The 18,388-nt window shown below is 38.0% G+C and overlaps 1 protein-coding gene across 3 annotated transcripts in view; it reads right to left on the bottom strand.

Annotated features, from left to right (window-relative positions):
• The window catches only part of NGLY1 (N-glycanase 1), a 92,514-nt gene that overhangs the window by 35,261 nt on the left and 38,865 nt on the right, over positions 1 to 18,388 (bottom strand). For all 3 annotated transcript variants that reach the window (XM_058290761.1, XM_058290762.1, XM_058290763.2), the window contains exon 4: positions 14,212 to 14,377. In XM_058290761.1, the coding sequence (XP_058146744.1) occupies positions 14,212 to 14,377 (166 nt within the window). The remainder of the gene's footprint in view (positions 1 to 14,211; positions 14,378 to 18,388) is intronic.

Raw genomic sequence — 18,388 nt, 5'->3', positions numbered from 1 at the left:
TAGAAATTTTCTCAGTTTCTGTTTACCTGTGAATATTCTAAACTTGCCCTCATTTTTGAAAAGCAATCTTACTGAACATAAGATTCTTGGCTAGAAGTTTTTCTCTTGTAGTATCTTAAATATATCACACCACTGGCTTCTTGCATTCATGGTTTCTGGTGAGACATCAGTACTTAATCTTATTGGTTATCCCTTATATGTTATACATTGCTTTTCTCTTGCTGTTCTCAGAGTTCTCACTGTTTTTGGCATTTGACATTCTGATTAGTATGTGCCTTGGAGTTGGTCTATTCAGATTTTTTCAGATGGGAGTACGTTGTGCTTCTTGGACATGGATATCTCTGTCCTTCAACAGGGTTGGGAAATTTTCTACCATTATGTCTTCAAATATTCCTTCTGCCCCTTTTCCCTTCTCTTCTCTTTCTGGGATATCCATGTCATGTATGTTTGTACATCTTTTGCTGTCATTTAGTTCCCTGAAACCTTATTCAATTTTTTCCATTCTTTTCTTCATCTCTTCTTTTGTATGTTCGCTTTCAGAGGATATTTCTTCAAGTTCACCAATCTTTCTTCTGCCTCTTCAAATCTGCTATTATAGGATTCCAATGTTTTAAAATTTTCATTTATTGTGCCTTTCATTCCCATAAAATCTGCTATTTTTCTATGCATGCTTTCAAATTCTGCTTTATGCTCATCCAATGTCTTCTCAATATCCTTAAACTCTTTAGCCATCTCATTGAATTTATTAAGGAGATTTGCTTGAACATCAATGATTAGTTGTCTCAGCTCCTTTATGTTATCTGGAGGCTTATCTTGTTCCTTTAACTGGGCCATATCTGCCTGTTTCTTGGTATAGATTGTAATTTTTTGTTGGTGTCTTGGTACCTGGCTTACTAGAGTACTTATTCTGGGTGCAGTTTTCCTCTTTAGTTTAGGGCTTCCTGCCCTTTCTCCCTTGCTGCTTGTGCAGTAGGAGCCAAGGATGTAGTTGGTGCTATTAGCTGTGGAGGCTCAAGCTGCCCTCATTACCCCAGGGACCCATAAAGCTTCTCTCAACTTTCTCCTTTGCCAGGGGCAGGGACAGAGTCACAACTCTGTGGAATAATCCAAGTCGGGCAGGCCTGGACTGTAGTGGCCAGACAGACTGATGAAGCTTCATGTTTCTTTCTCTCCTGCCTGATGTGGCGATGGAGTTTAAGGTGTGGGCAGCAATCCATGCAGTGTGGGTCCAAGGTGACTGCAGTTGCCCCGGTAGATTTCCGATTATTCAGTCTGTGCCAGCCAAAGCTACGTGAAGGTACCTGAATAGGCTGGTGCAGGGCTCCACAGCCGCCTCCCCATCAGAGGTGGGGTTGAAGCCTAGTCTAGGGCTGCAGGCTGATCTGGGTGGAAGAAACTGGTTCCTACCATCACTGTGATTTTCTGTCAGCCCGGCTTCCCCTCATGCTGGGGGCGGAGTCAAAACAGTGGCTCCCAGCCTCTTTCCGACCTGGACAAGTTCAAACTTTAGTTGTTCTTAGGGTTATATTCTAGCCAGCCGAATCCACCAATCAGTAGCTGAAATTAGTGGCCAATCATCTCCTCCCGTTTCTGTGAAATGGAGCTTCCAATTCCAGCCACAGAACAGCTCCTGGGACTGCTTACACTGCCGAAGTAGGATGATCACCGGCCTCCACGGCTTGGCCAGTAATTTCCCAGAGAGGCTGGCACAGGTCCCCCCAGCTTCCTTCCTGCCAGGGGTGGGGCTGGGGTCTAGGCTAGAGCTGCAATCTGACCTGGAAGGAAAGAAGCTGGTCCCCACCAGCACTGGGATCTTCAGTCCATCCTGCTTCCCCTCGTGCCAGGTGCAGAGTTAGGATGGAGGCTCCTGACCTCTTTCTGATTTGGATAGGCTCAAACTTTAGTTGTTCTCAGGATTATACTTTAGCCCGCTGAATTTACTCCTCAGTAATTGAAGTTCGTGCCCAACCGTCTCTTCCTTCCCCGTTTTTGGGAAGTGGAGCTTTCAATTCCACCTGTGGAACAGCTCCTGAGGCGGCTTGTGCCTCCCATGGAGGATGGGCACTGGCCTTTGGGGCGTGGAGCACTCTACTTATGAGTCTTCTCTGCGCAGTCTCCTCCTTTCATTCCTTCAAGGATGTGGCAGGATGCTCTTCTGGTCTCCTGGAGCCCCGAAACAGGTGCTTCAGCTAGCTCCAGAGAGCTCTGGGTGTTTACTAACTGCCCTGTAGCAGAGCTGACTCTAGGGGCTCCTTACTCCACCACTATCTTGATGACTGTCTCATTTACTTTTGTGACTTATCACTCTAAAGTGCATGTCAAAGCTTGACCTCTTAATTAAACTCCAGGCCTATGTTTTCATCTGCAAGTGGTGTCCTCAAATCACACTCTTCATTTCCCTTCAAAGTCTGTTCCATTTGACTCCTTTAATTTTTTAGTTGCCTGGATTCAAAAAGAAGTGGTCCATCTTCCTTATGCACACACAACTCCTAATCACATCATCTGCACCCATCAACTGCAAAGACAGTATATTTTATCACCCAAACAATTCTCAGGTCCACCTTCTCCCCTGCAGTCTCAATAACCTGTTGGCCCTCTTTCTTCTTTCATACACATATATATTATGATTGTGTTTTAATCCATCTCTCCTTGTACTCTGTTGATTCTCCTTCATCTTACAAGCTATTGTTGGATTAATCTTTCTTAAACACAGTTTTGATATCACTTACTTGCTTAATGCTTCAATGGTGAACCTTGTTGAATTTAGAAAGCCAAAATACTGACTTACTGGGAACTCTGACAGTTACAGAACATTTTTGCTATAAGTTCAATCATAGCAACAATTTAACATTAGCCTTACGGTTAAGATATGTGCTTCCTCCTAATTTCTTTGGTCCTTATTTCCTTTCTTTCTTTTTATTCTTTCCTATTTTTTTAAAAAAACTTTCTGAATGCATCCTTTGTTTCTTTTTACCACTAATTATTTTAGGGAAAATTAAAAATATAAAAAGAACTTCAGTATACATTGCTTGGCCTGAAATTCAATGCCAGTTAATATAGGCTCCCACTATTGCTTCACATACACTCTACTTATTCATAGCCAGACTGTATTACTCATTGTTCCCCTAATAGAGCCTGTATTTTCTGTCTCCATGCATGTGGTTCACTACACTTGAAAGAAAATCCCTGATACCTACCTAGCTATGTGCTTTGACATCTCAGGTTATAAACTGAAGTCAGCCTTCATTACCTTTAAAACAAAAGCCCAGCCATATGCTGATTTCCACAATACTCCACTACCAACATGATATGTTCTTTTCTTCTACCTTTAATTAAAAATTCACTATACTGCTATTTTAAGTCTGCAGGATATATACACAAATCTTAAAAGTAGTCCTCATATATGATGAGGTTATGGATGGTTTATCTTCTCCCTATTTTCCAAGTTTACTGTAAAGAACATGCATTACCTTTATAATTAGAGGGGAAATGCTGGTGCAGGTATAGGGAGCGACCGTCAGCAGACTTTATGGTGGAACAGCCTCAGCTTAGGGTCTGAGGGACTCCTGGTGCACTGTCAAGACCACGCACACTGTCAGGGCAGGCGTGCAAGTGCTTCAGGACGCCCAAACTCCTCGGCTAACTGATGCTCCTTTCTGTGGCTTCTATCTTCCTCAAGCAATTTCCTGATTATTATTTGCCTAGAGGGAGAGAATGTCCTGAATACAAACAGGAGTATTCTCCTCTGAAATATTTCTCATTGTAACGTACTTCCTATTTGGCAATATAGCCTTTTTTTTAGGAGGTACCAGGGATTGAACCCAGGACTTTGTAGGTCCTGGGAAGGAGGCGCTCAACCACTGAGCTATATCCGCTCCTCAATATAACCTTTTAAATTTTGTGCCTCTTAATTACATTTGCTGGATCTTGTTTCATACTCAGTTATCTGTATATTTTAATTCTCCTCATTTGCTCAACTGTTGCTTAAGGAAGGGGCTATTTTATTCAACTGTGACTCCACCGCAGGACTCAGCTAACGATACACACAGCATGTGCTCAGTAAACACCAGCTGAACAGGCACTGATAAAAGGCATTATATAAAGGAACACGGTACTTTTAAGCTAGACAGGGCTTTAGTGATCACTTACTGATAAGCTTCTTTTATTTTATAAATAAAAATCCAATTAATCCAAGAAAATGAAGAATTATTGCAAGGTCTTACAACACACCTATAGCTGAAATAAGTCTAAGGCTCAGGTCATTAGAAACAGTGACACAGTAAAATATTAAAATAAAGATAAAATCACCAAAATACAAGGGGGAACAATATATCTAAATGATACAAGTAAATGATTAAATGGGTGAAGAAAGGAAAAGAGACACACAAACAACCTGTCAGAGGGACTTTCTGTTTAAGCAACAACATATAAAGAGCTTGGAAGTTTTTACTCCTGTCCCTACAAAAAACTTGCTCAACAAGCTGAAAATCAATGACTTTCCTTGACCCAGTATAGAGTACTGAGTTTGCGGGATGAACTGGTACCCAGAAATTTGAAGAGGCATGTAAATGCAGAGAGTCTCAGTCAAATACAGAGAATCAAAGCCAAGATCTGCTTATCTGGAGCAGATGCCACTGGAGCCTAAACTGGTAGAAACACTTAAATGGTAATTTTTTCACATTGATGGAGGCTGAGGGGGGACAAGACTGAAAGTGAGAAACACATTCTTAGGTGTCCCCCTTATTTTCACAGGTTTTATCTCCAGGAACCCTACCAGGTCCCCATGGTAAAGAGCCAAGAAAAATCTCTTATGACTTTGGCAGAAAGAGTAGAAGTTGTGAAATATGTTCAGCATAGTCTCCAAAACAAACGCCTACTCTCTAGAGAAAAAGACTTTGCCAGAGCCTTATCTGACTGGGGGAAAGACATTTCCATGACTCTCACCTAGGGAGGAAAAAAAGCTAAGAAACACTTGTGAAGGTCACAGCACAGGGTCATAGTCCCACTAAAAACTGAAATTTAATCAGATCCTAGAACACTTCTATCACCATACCTCTATTATCATGCTAACAAGGCTCCAGTATAATGAATTACAACTAAAAGAGCTGCACAACACAGACTCTAGCTGAGGAGGAGTTCTTAGGGAAGCCCAAAGACAACAGGAAAGACAAACAAGTATACTTGACTCAAGCCTCTGGCATGTACAGCTACAGAAAACATTAAATACAGAAGATCCTAGCTAGAATACCATGAAAATGCATAAAAAAGGCCTATTTGCTTCAGTTCCTTTTACCCAATACATCACATGTGGCCTTCAACAAAAAACTAAAAGGCAACAAAAAACAACAGTTTGAAAAGACAGCAAGCATCAGAATCCGATACAGATATGGCACAGATGTTAGAATTACCCAACAGGGAATTTAAAATTACTAATGATTAATAGGTTAAGGGCTCCAATGGAAAAAGGAAACAACATGGAAGGACAGATGGGTAATGTAAACAGACAGAAATTCTAAGGAAAAATAAAAAGGAAATTCTAGAAAGAAAAGAAAACAGTGTAAATTAGAAATGAAAACTGCCTCTGATGGGCTCATTAGTAGACTGGATACAGGCAAGTAAAGTGAGCCTGAAGATAGGTCAAAAGAAACTTCCTAAGTTAAAATGGGAAGGAAAAAAAAGTGAAATAAACAGAATACCCAAGAACTATAGAAAAATTTCAAAATAGAACAGAGCATCTAAGAAATGTGGGAAACTGAGGTACAGAGCTAAACGAAGGCAAAAGAGAATACACAAAGGAGAAGAAAGAGAAAACAGAGTACCAGAAAGAAAAGAAGAAATATTGAAGCAATAATGGCTGAGAATTTGGCAAAATAAATGAGCTACCGAGGAACTGTGGGAAGATGTTGTCTGACTAACAGGCAGAGGTCAATGCTCTAACAAGAACAAAGAAAGAGCCAAAAGCTGTCTGAGGGACCTACTTTGGGGGACAGCAGACCAGGAAAGTATTACACAATTTCCAGGAGGGTGAGGGACAGAGAGATGAAGAAGCTGAAACAACAAATGTGAGGTACCAGGCCCCGTGGGGGTCGTGAAGGGCTTTCCTCCCCACACCTAGATAGTAAGCTGGGGTAAAACCCCTGGCTCACTGCCAGCTGAATGAGAGGGGACCAGACATCTTCCTCCCTGTCAGTTGTTTCAAAGGAAAAGGGAGGGAGAGTTCGGGGAATTTCTTCAGTGAAATCAGCCAGCAGAGCCTGCATTCCGGCTGCACTCTGGAGATTCAACACAGGAACACGGGAAAGCCCAGACTGAAACAGCTCCATGGAGCAGTGCGCTGAGGAGCGTCATCCGCTGGCTGGTCTGGAATTGCATGGATAAAAACTGCTCTTGGTACTCTCTGTATCCTACCCCTGAGAGAATTTCTGCACCACTAGTGAGTCCCTGCCCTGATTTTGATAACGTAAGCTGGTTAATTTTAAAGACTTAGAATAAGTTGAATCAAATATCAAAGAAGAGCTATTAAAACAAAACAACAACAACCAAAAAACAATAGGCAAGAGAGAGAAATTGGCCATTAGAGTAAATTCACCAGCACATTCAGAAGAAAAAAACTACAAGCCATACTAGGAAATAGGAAGAGATGGTCCAGCAAAAAAACTAAGCAAATATCCTGCAGAGATACAGGATTTAAGACAAATAATCAGTCATAATCACACAACTGTCCTAAATCACTTCAAAGAATTTAAATATAATATGATTAAAGAAGTATAAAGGAGGGAAGCAGATGTGGCTCAATAGATAAGGCGTCTGCCTTCCACATAGGAGGTCTGTAGTTCAAACTCTGGACCTCCTTGACCTGTGTGGAGCTGGCCCACGTGCAGTGCTGATGTGCGCAAGGAGTGCCGTGCCACACAGGGAAGCCCTACATGCAAGGAGTGCACCCTGTAAGGAGAGCCGCCCAGCACGAAAGAAAGTGCAGTCAGCCCAAGAATGGCACCACACATACAGAGAGCTGACACAACAAGATGACGCAACAAAAAAGAAACACAGATTCCCGGTGCCACTGATAAGGATAGAAGTGGTCACAGAAGAACACACAGCAGATGGACACAGAGAGCAGACAACTGGGGTGGGGGGGAAGGGGAGAGAAATAAATTAAAAAAATAAAAAGTAAAGGATATTAAGAAGACACTGCATGAGCATAAAGAACAATTTGAAAGCCTGCAAAGAAAGGCAGTAGATTTTATGGGAAAGATGGGAGATTAAAATACATTAGAGGCACATAAGAGCAGATTTGAATTGCATGAAGACAGAATTAGTGATTTCGAAGACAGAGCATTTGAACTGGAAAAGACAGGAGAAGAGAATGGAAAAAATGAAACAGAGAGAGTCTCAGGGAATTAAATAACAACATGAAATGGACAAACATTTTCAATATTGGTGTCCCCAGATGGAGAAGAGAATGGAAAAGGGACAGAAAGAATATTTGAGGAAATAAATGACCCCAAACTTACCAAACCTTATAAAAGACATAAATATCAATAACCAAGAAGGAAAATGCACCCCAAACAGAATAAATTCAAAGAGACCTACTATTCAGAATGACAAATATCAGAAATAAAGTGAAGCTTCTGAAAGCTGCAAGAGAAAAGCAAAGCATCACATACAGGGGAAACTCGATAAGATAAAGTGCCGACTTCTTATCAGAAACCATGCAGGTGAGAAGAAAGTGGTATGATGTATTTAATGTACTGAAAGAGAAAAACTACCAACCAAGAATTCTGTGTCCGGCAAAAGTGAGAAAATGAGAGTGAGTTCAAAGTCTTCACAAACAAAAAACTGATAGAATATGTTATAAAAAAACCCAGAATTACAAGAGATACTAAAGGGAATATTGCAGCCTGAAAAGAAAAAACAAGGGTGAGAAAGTTGGAGAAGAATTCAGAAATGAAGGTTATTAGGAAGGGTAAACTATAGTATAAGCAGGCAGACAAGAGAATGAAATGACAACAAAGAGCCAAAGGACATAATGGATGAAAAGTAAGTAATGCCTTTATAGTAATAACATTGAATGCTAATGGATTGAACTCCCCAATCAAAAGACATAGATTGAAAGAATGGATTAAAAAAAACGAGTCATCTATACATTGTCTACAAGAGACTTACCTCAGATGTAAGGACACAACCAGGTTAAAGGTGAAAAGTTGGAAAAAGGTATCCCATGCAAATAGTAACCAAAAAAGTGCTGGAGTAGCAATACAAATATCGGATAAAATAGATTTCAAATGCAAAATTGTTATAAAGGATGAAGAAGGTCATTATACACTAACAAAAGGGGCAATCAGTCAGAAGAAATAACTATACTAAATATTTATGCACCTAACCTGACTGAACCAAGATATATGAGGCACACACATGAGGGAGAAATAGATGTCTCTACAATAATAGTTGGAGACTTCAATACACTACTCTCAGTATTGGATAGAACACCTGGACAGAAGATAAAGAAACAGAGAAAGTGAGTAATATCATAAATGAACCAGACCTAAGAGATATCTATAGAGTGTTGCACTCCAAAACAGTAGAATATATTTTCTTTTCAAGTGCTCATGGATCCTTCTCCAACTCCAAGGTAGACCATATGTTGGGTCACAAGTCTCAATAAATTTAAAACAAGTGGAATTATACAAAACACTATCTCATCATAATGGAATGAAGCTGGAAATCAATAATGGATAGAAAAAAGTAAAACATATGAAGATTAAACAATATGCTCTAAATAATCAGTGGGTCAAAGAAGAAGCTGCAAGAGAATTCAGCAAATATCATGAGACAAAAGAAAATGAGAACACAACATATTAAACCTGTGGAAGGGAAGTAGATTTGGCTCAATGGATAGAATCCACCTACCACATGGGAGGTCCAGGGTTCAAACCCAGGGCCTCCTGACCTGTGTGGTGAGCTGGCCCACGTGCAGGGCTGATGCATGCAAGAAGTGGGCCCTGTAAGGAGAGCCGCTCCATTCAAAAAAAATGCAGCCTGCCCAGGAGTAGCGCCTTACACATGAAGAACTGACACAGCAAGATGATGCAACACAAAGAGACACAGATTCCCAGTGCCACTGACAAGAACACAAGCAGACACAGAAGAATATGCAGTCAATGGACACAGAGAGGTGACAATGGTGGTGGTGGGGGGGACGGAAGGGGGAGAGAGATAAATAAAAAATAAATCTTTAAAACCTATGGGACACTATAAAGGCAGTGCTGAGAGAGAAATTTATAGCCCTCAATTATTACATTAAAAAAGAAGAGCTAAAATTGAAGCTTTAACTGCACAACTGGGAAGTAGAAAAAGAACAGCAAACTAATCCCAACCCAAGCTGATGGAAAGAAATAGTAAAGAGCAGAGTAGAAACAAATGAAAATGAGAACAAAAACAACAACAACATAAAACAATAATGAGACTCATCAAAACACTAAGTTGGTTCTATGAGAAGATCAACAAGATTGGCAAATCCTTAGCTAAACTGACAAAGTGAAAAAGACTGAAGACACAAATAAATAAAATCAGAAATGGGGGGGGACATTATCACTGACCCCACAGAAATAAAAAGATATTATAAATGGATACTATGAACAACTATATGCCCAAAAATAGAGAACATAGATGAGACAGATTCCTAGAAACACACAAATCACCTACAATGACCCTAGAAGAAGTAGAGGACTTCAACCAACCAATTATAAGTGGAGAGATTGAAATAGTCATCAAAAACGTCCCAAAGATGAAAAGCCTGAGACTGAATGGCTTCACAGGTAAATTTTACACCAATCATTCAAAGACTATTTAATATCGATCTTGCTCAAGCTCTTCCAAAAAACTGAACAGGAAAGAACGCTATCAAACTCATTCTATGAAGCAAACATCACCCTAATACCAAAACCAGATAAAGATACTATGAAAAAAGAAAATTACAGACCAGTCTAATGAGTATACATGCAAAAGTCCTCAACAAAATAGTTACAAACAGAATCCAAAAGCACATTAAAAGAATTATACACCATGATCAAGTGGGTTTTATCCCAGGTATGCAAGGGTAGTTCAACACAAGAAAATCAATTAGTGTAATAAACCACGGATAAATTGAAGAAGAAAAATCACATAATTCTCTTGATTGATGCAGAAAAAGCATTTGACAAAACACAGCATCCTTTTTGATAAAAACACTGCAAAAGATGAAATAGAAGGAAGCTTTCTCAATATGGTAAAGTATATATATGAAAAACCTACAGCTAACATAGTACTCAATAGTGAAAGACTGAAAGCTTTCATGCTGAGATCAGGAAAAGACAAGGATGCCCACTGTCATCACTGTTAGGCAACATTGTATTCGAGGTTCTAGCTACAGCAATTAGGCTACCTAAAGAAATAAAAGGCACCCAAATAGGAAAGGAAGAAGTAAAACTTCCACTAATTGCTTATGACATGGTCTTATATCTAGAATTTCCTGAAAAATCCACAACAAAGCTACTAGAACTAATAGGCAAATTGAACAAGGTGGTGGGATACAAGATAAATACGCAAGAATCAATAGCTTTTCTACACACTACTGATGTGCAATCTGAGGAGGAAATCAGAAAAAACATTCCATTTATAACAGGAATTAAAAAGAATCAAATATATAGAAATTTAACCAAGGACATGAATGACCTGTATTCAGAAAACATGGCTGAAAGAAACGGAAGAAGCCTTAAATAAATGGAAGGACATTCCGTGTTCATGAGTTAGAAGACTAAAGATCATTAACATGTCAATTCTATCCAAACTGATTTACAGATTCAAACAACTACAATAAAAATCCCAACAGCCTTTTTTGCAGAAGTGGAAAACCCAATTATCAAATTTATTTGGAAGAGTAAGGGGTCCCGAATAGCCAAAAAGATCTTAAAAAAGAAGAACTAACTTGGGGGGACTCTTATTTCCAGACTGTAAAGCATATTACTTAGCTACAGTGGTAAATCAGCATGTACTGGCATAAAGACAGACACACTGACTAATGGAACTGAATCAAGAACTCAGAAGTAGACCCACACGCCTACAGTCAAGTGATTTTTGACAAGGTGGTTAAGACTTCCCAGCTGGGCCAGAATAGTCTATTCAAAAAATGTTGCTGGGAGAACTGGATAGTCATATCCAAAAGGAAGAAAGAAGACCCTTATCTCACACCTTATACAAAAATCAACTCAAAATGGACCAAGGACCTAAATATAAAAGCAACAACCATAAAACTCCTAGAAGAAAATAGGAAAACATCTTCAAGATCTTGTGGTAGGCAGTACTTTCTTAAATCTTACACCCAAAGCACAAGCAACAAAAGAAAAATACATAAATGGAACCTCCTCAAAATTAAACACCTTCACACCTCAAAGGACTTTGTCAAAGGGTAAAAAGCAGCCAAATCAATTGGAAAAAATATTTGGCAATCACATATCCAATAAGGGTTTAATATCCATGATATACAAAGAGATCACATAACTCAACAATAAAAAGAAAACAACCTGATTAAAAAATGGGAAAAAGACTTGAGAAGACAATTATCCAAAGAAATAGAAATGGCGAAGAAACACATGTAAAAATGTTCAACATCACTAATGATTAGGAAAATGCAAATAAAAACTACAATGAGATATCATTTCACATCTATTAGACTGGCTGCTATGAAAAAGTAAAAAATTATACATGTTGGAGAGGATACTGAGAGACAGGAATGTTTATTCACTCTTGGTAGGAATGTAGAATGGTACGGCCACTGTGGAGGATTGTTCTGCAGTCCTAAGGAAGTTGAATATAGACTTGCCATGGGACCTGGCAACACCATTACTAGGTATATACCGAAAAGAACTGACAGAAGTGATATGAATAGACATCTACAGACTGATGTCCACAGTGGCATTATTCACAAATGCCAGAAGTTGGAAACAACTCAGGTGTCCATCAACTGATGAAACGATAACAAACAAATTGTGGTATACACACACGATGAAATATTTTGCGGAGGTAAGGAGAAATGAAGTCATTAGGCATATGACAACATGGATGAACGTGGGGCACATTATGTTGAATGAAGCAAGCCAGACACAAAAGGACAAATACTGTATGATTGTGCTATTATGTACTAAATATATTGTGTTAACTTACGGAGTTAATAATTAAAATATAAGTCACCAGAAAATAGAAGTAGGGTAGAGAATGGAAAGCTGAGGGGTTAATCTGTGTAGAATTGGTAAAAAGGTCGTTGGTAAATCTTTGGAAATGAATAGAAATGGTTAAAGCATATCAAGGTGTTTGTAACTAGCAATGCTACTGTATGGGTAAGACAGCGGTTGAAAGAGAAAGTCTAAGGTCATGTATATTACTAGAAGGAAAGCTAAAAATGTAACCTGGGACTGTGTAAGATAGTAAAACCTCGTGTAAAACACAAATATGGATGAATTGAATATATAAGACTTTTTACAAAATAGAAATAGAAATATACTAGAGAGAAAACAAAATAGCAGCTATGTAAAATAGCAGGTGAGGCATAAAGAGATTGAGAAGTGATGAGGTTTTTGCAAGATACAGAGAGAATGAGAGGTGACAAGGTTTTTTTGTTTTTATTATTATTACTGGAATAATGAAAGTGCTCTGGGAATGACTGAAGTGATAAATGCACAAATATGTGATTACACCGAACACCACTGAGTGTATTCTTTGGATGGATTTATGCTTTATTAATATGTAACAATAAAGCTGATTTGTTAAAAAAAATATTAGCCACCAAACCACAGATCCAGGAAGCTCAAAGAACATAAAGCAGGATAAATATTTAAAAAACTACACCTAGACAAATCATAACCAAACTTTAGAAAACCAAAGAGATCATCTTGAATGAAATCAGAGGGGTTGGGCGGGGGCTTATCTGTAGAGGATAAGGGTAGGAATTATAGCAGACTTCTCATCCAAAACCATGCAAACAAGAAGAGTATGGAGGGTAATATTAAAGTGTTGTTGAGAGAAAAAAAAAAAACTCCAACAATCTTGAATTCCATCCCAGTGAAATAATCCTTCAAAAATGAATCAGAAATAAAGACTTTCTCAAATGATAAATATCTGAGGGTTCACTGCCAGTAGACCTGGCTCTACAAAAAATATGAAAAGTTCTTTAGAAGGAAAATAATATATAGGTCAGAAACTGATTTATTCAGAAAAGGAATAAATGAAGGTAAAATAAAAGCTTTTATTTTTCTTATTTTTAATTAATCTAAAAAATCCCTAAATAACAGTAACAATGTATTGGTCATTATAATGTATGTACAAATGAAATAAATGACAGCAATATCACAAGAGATGGGAAGGAAGAATTGGGAATATTCTGTTTCCAGGTACCCGCACTACACATGAAATGGTAGAGTATTATTTGAAAGTGAACTTAAATTAGTTAAACATGTCTTACAAATTCTAGAGCAAATACTTAAGAAATTTCAACTCCCCAGAAAATAGAGCATTAAGAAATGACTTAGATAAAAAAAAACCACTACAGAAAAAGTTAAAGTAAAAATGCCGTAGTTGGAACAAATTTAACTACTAAAATCCTAAGATAATTTATAACAACAACAAACAATTATGGGATGATGAATGAGGCAGGCATTATTCTGAGTTGTTTACATGCATTAACTCAACTATTTTTAAAACTATCACCCCTATTTTCAAATGAAGAATCAGAGGCACAGAGATTGAATTACTTGTTCAATGATGCACACTAAGTAGTACAGCTGAAATTTTACCCAAGTTTCAAAGTCCACACTCTTTATAATATATACTGCCTCTCTATTAACAAAACTGAATTAATGGTCTGATTATATCAATTAATTCTAAATACAGTTTCAGTCAGAATCACAGATTCACTAATACTGCAATCATATATTACATGGATTAGAGTTCTATACCTAAAAATTAATATACCAATGATTGCTAAACTGCAAATACACACTCAGGTAAAAAGAAAGTTTAAAGAACTTTTTCTAACACATGTGTCTATGATGCAATAAAATTATACTATTATAGTACTTCTTAATAACTCAAATAGAATTGGGTTAGATTATTACAATGTATACAGTTTTCCCTTATTTAGCAATGATTCATATTAGCAATGAATATGTAAGCTACTACCTTTATCCAATTTTCTTGCTCTAGATAATTTTTCTTGTGATCTCCTTTTTAATTCTTGTACTGGGATACAGGCCAATGCTTTCTCCTGGAGAGCAAGGTTCTCATAGATTAGCACATGCTGAATGTTGGACTGAAGAACTTTTAGAATGGTTGAACCAGCAGTAGCCTAAGAGAAAAAAAAATACTGAAATTAGCTTTTATCCATATCTTACCAAAAACCTTTATGTAACAGCATAGATGAAGGGGAATTTATGGATTCACTGAGATATACTATACCCAAAACCTTAACATTACTATCAGGAGATAGTCATATCTGTGTCAGAGTTTAAGATATATTTTTTACCTCTCTATATTTTTTATTATTGAGTATATGTTTAAACCAGGAAACTTGACCACAAATTTGGATAAAGATTGGGCTCTCTCATGCACAACTGAGCAGAGTCAGAGAGACAGATAAAGCAGATACAACCCCCAGATATTGGTTCCTTTGAGGGCTAAAGAGACCCACGGGAGTTATGGTCATGGCCGATGGGGTTAACTACCAGGGCAGATGGCCCCTCTTTGGAAATGGTGTTTATGTGTGATGAATCTGGACTCAGATGGGATCTCCCTTCATAAGACTTTCACGCTAATGTGCTGGAGGTGCAGTTAATGTTGGGGTTTAAGATATATTTAGGGGATTTGAATCTCTGGACTGACAATGTGATAGCCAGATCCTGAGCCTCAACAGACTCCAGCACCTACAATCTGATTTATTGGACTTACCACACTCAGCTAAGATGGAGTTGAAGAAGGACAACCACCACACCATGGAGCCTAGAGTGATTACAACTGAAAATGGGAGGATTGCATCCAGCATCCAGGTGGAATCTGACCCTCCTCTTGACATAGAGGTGCAATGGACACAACCAATCCAATGTCCACATAGAAGAGGTGGCATTGGATTGGGAAAAGTGGACATAATGGACAAAGGGTATGGGGAAAGGCAGGAAGAGATGAGAGGTGGAGGCGTCTTCGGGACATGGAGCTGCCCTGGATGGTGCTTCAGAGGTAATCACCGGACACTGTAAATCCTCACAGGGCCCACTTGATGGAATAGAGGAGAGTATGGGCCATGATGTGAACCAATGTATATGAGGTGCAGAGGTGCCCAAAGATGTACTTACCAAATCCAATGGATGTGTCATGATGATGGGAACGAGTGTTGGTGGGGGGGGGGAGAGGGGGGGTGGGGGGGTGGGGTTGAATGGGACCTCACATATATATTTTTAATGTAATATTATTACAAAGTCAATAAAAAAAAAAAAATTAAAAAAAAAAAAAAAAAAAAAGATTGGGCTCTGACCACAGAAAGTATATCATTCCTAAACTCTATCTAACAGAATTATTACACTGGGCAAAAGTTAAGTAAGTAGAGTAAATAGAAGGATTGGGACTAGGATGAAAGAAGCAGGGATGAGTAAAAAAAAAAAAAGCCAGTAAAACTTAAGTATTGATTGTTACAAATAATATCAACAATTATAGAACTAAATCTAAAATTATTTCATAAGGAAGGTTCACAAAAGAAGAAAGGAAATATAATAGCTTCCTGAGGTTCTTGTCTCGTGGTAAGCTTTTGGTAGAAAACATAAAAATAAATATTTGCATTAAAAACTTAAGGGCAATAATTACAAGACTAAAAAGAAGATATTTAACTTAAATTTAGAGGGTAGATAATGGAACAAAGAAAATGTAAGCAATTAAACAAAACAAAACAAAATGGCTGAATAAAACCAAGAAGGCAAAATAAATAACACAAAATAAGATATCAGAAATAAATTCAAAACTTTAGCCATCACTATGTAAGAAAGGGTTATACGGTTTATTAATTGAAAAAATAAAAACCATTACCAAATATCTAGTTTAGTGCCAGGTACTATATTAAGTACTAGGAATGGGCACAAAAGACAGACATGATCACTTTACAGTCTAGGGGGGTAAAGACATGTCACGAAAAACAACAGTACGACCACATTAATGCAACAAATATCTGCATGTGCATGTTAGATACCAGAAAAATTACAGAGAGCAAAACAGACAAGGACATTACCCTCGCGAACAAGTAGTCACAGACACAGAAGCAACTACTGATACAACAGTGTCCTTTCACTCCAACACCTACTGAGCCTTTATTATTTGTTAGGTAGAGGGGACATAATGGTAAGTTGAACAGTTTATTCAAAGGTGGGATAAAGCAGATAGGTAAGATAATACAAGACTGCATGACAGAGGTCTGAACCTAGACTAGAGGGTGGGAAAGAAACGATATTTGAGGTGTGATGTGGAGGCAGAGAAGCAGCCAGCAAACAGGCAGAGGCAAAGACCGTTTCTGTCAGGAGGAACAGCGTGCAGGTAGCTGGTGGTCTGTGTGTAGAGGATGTGCTTGGGGTATTTTGAAGATCAGGGGGACAGTCCTACTTCTGCTGTCCTCATGTCACAGTTTTGTAGTTCAAAGGGACCTGCTTAAGTGGATTTGCTGATTATATTACGCAGTTTTAACTAAATTAACCCTCAAACTGGCTTAAGAGGATTACAAAGAACCCTGGGCGTTGAGGAGAGTACTAACAATTCCAGCAGATGAAGTGAAAATGGCAGGAGGATTAACATGTTCTACTTTTTAAATATGAGTCCTTCAACAACCGTGTGTTGATGTTTTAAAAAATCAATAATCATCTACTGAGAGCTGACAAAATTAGCCACCCAAATTTGAAATTATCAAGATTTAAAACATCGATATATGTGTATATTCATTAAATGTTAACAATTCTTAAAATTAGAGATATTTTTCTTTAGCTCCATTTGTTGTTTTTAAATGTATATATTAGCATAGTAGCACATGATATAATTCATAAACAAACAAATATAAGTATATTGAGAATATATGCTCAACTATATTTGACCGACAGGGAAAGTGATTAAGAAAGATGGAGAACCTCTATACAAGTACAGGAGAACTGAAGACGAAGTGATGAGTACAGATAACTCTTCATGAAACTTGCCTGTGAAGAGAAAAAAAAATAAAGGAGATGGAACATCCAGGGATATTTGTATGTTGGCTTGTTTCTCAGATAGAGAAGCTTAGGAAAAAGGTTCTCAAACATTAACCTGCTGTTAAAAATGCTGATTCCCAAGTCCCCCTTCCCCCATTCTGATTCAGTCAATCTGGGATCAGGTCCAGAAATCTGCATCTCCAGTTTACTCAGATGCCAGTGCTCCAAACTTAAATGAAACCTGCCTGCAACAAGATGTAAACGCTGTTGGGAAGGATTCCTCCAGAAGGAGGTTTAAGACTGGACACAGTCAAGGTGAGATCCTGGGGGTAGACAGTGGGGAGGGATGGAGGGCGAGGGAAAGGACTGGACTAAGTAAGAGGAGGGACACAGTTCCTCCATCAACACGAAGGGATGGACCCAACAGGTGAGTGCAGAAACTTGATGTAAATTTGGTGATGAAAATCTACAAACTTCTCAATGAAGACGAATGTGCCATTTACCAGAACTGATAGAGAAATTTTAAAAAATGCTGTGTATGCATTTGTATTATTTAGAAGAATTATTATAAAAACAGGGCACAGTGATACCTGTGTTTTTTTTGTTATTTGAACACAGATTTTCATTTACTGAGAGGCTAAGAACTCGTCCAGAGTATTTTTATTTTCAATTTAATTCTTTTCAATCTGGAAATGACCTCATTCATTGTGTGGTTTTAATAGCACTTGAACAACAAAGCTTATTTTCTTGCCTTATTTCGTTACATATGCACTGGCACAATACTGAAAAAACTATGTTATAAAAATAGGAGGTTGCTGATTGCAAGGCGATTACAGCAGCTGGGTAACCATGTACTAATGCTACATAAAGTAGCAGTTAATTGCTTGAGAGAGTAAAAGTTATTTGGAGTACAAATGGAAATTTAAAATGCAAAATCTGTTTTACATCAAAAAGTTTTTTCTTCACTAATTACACTTTCAGTTATTTTGGTTTTTGATGTGAGATATATTTAAGATTCTTTATAGGAAAAAAAATCAAATGTGTATATTTTGTCAAATCAAATCATATGATATAATCAGTAGAAGATGAATTAGCAAACTCAATTCTATAATTAAGGACCAAGGCTTCCCAAACCCACTAGCCCTCCA

Source organism: Dasypus novemcinctus, chromosome 31 (genome assembly GCF_030445035.2).
Source record: "Dasypus novemcinctus isolate mDasNov1 chromosome 31, mDasNov1.1.hap2, whole genome shotgun sequence".
Lineage (NCBI taxonomy): Eukaryota > Metazoa > Chordata > Mammalia > Cingulata > Dasypodidae > Dasypus > Dasypus novemcinctus.
The sequence above is the reverse complement of the archived record's forward strand: the minus strand, read 5'-3'. Positions and strand labels throughout refer to the sequence as shown.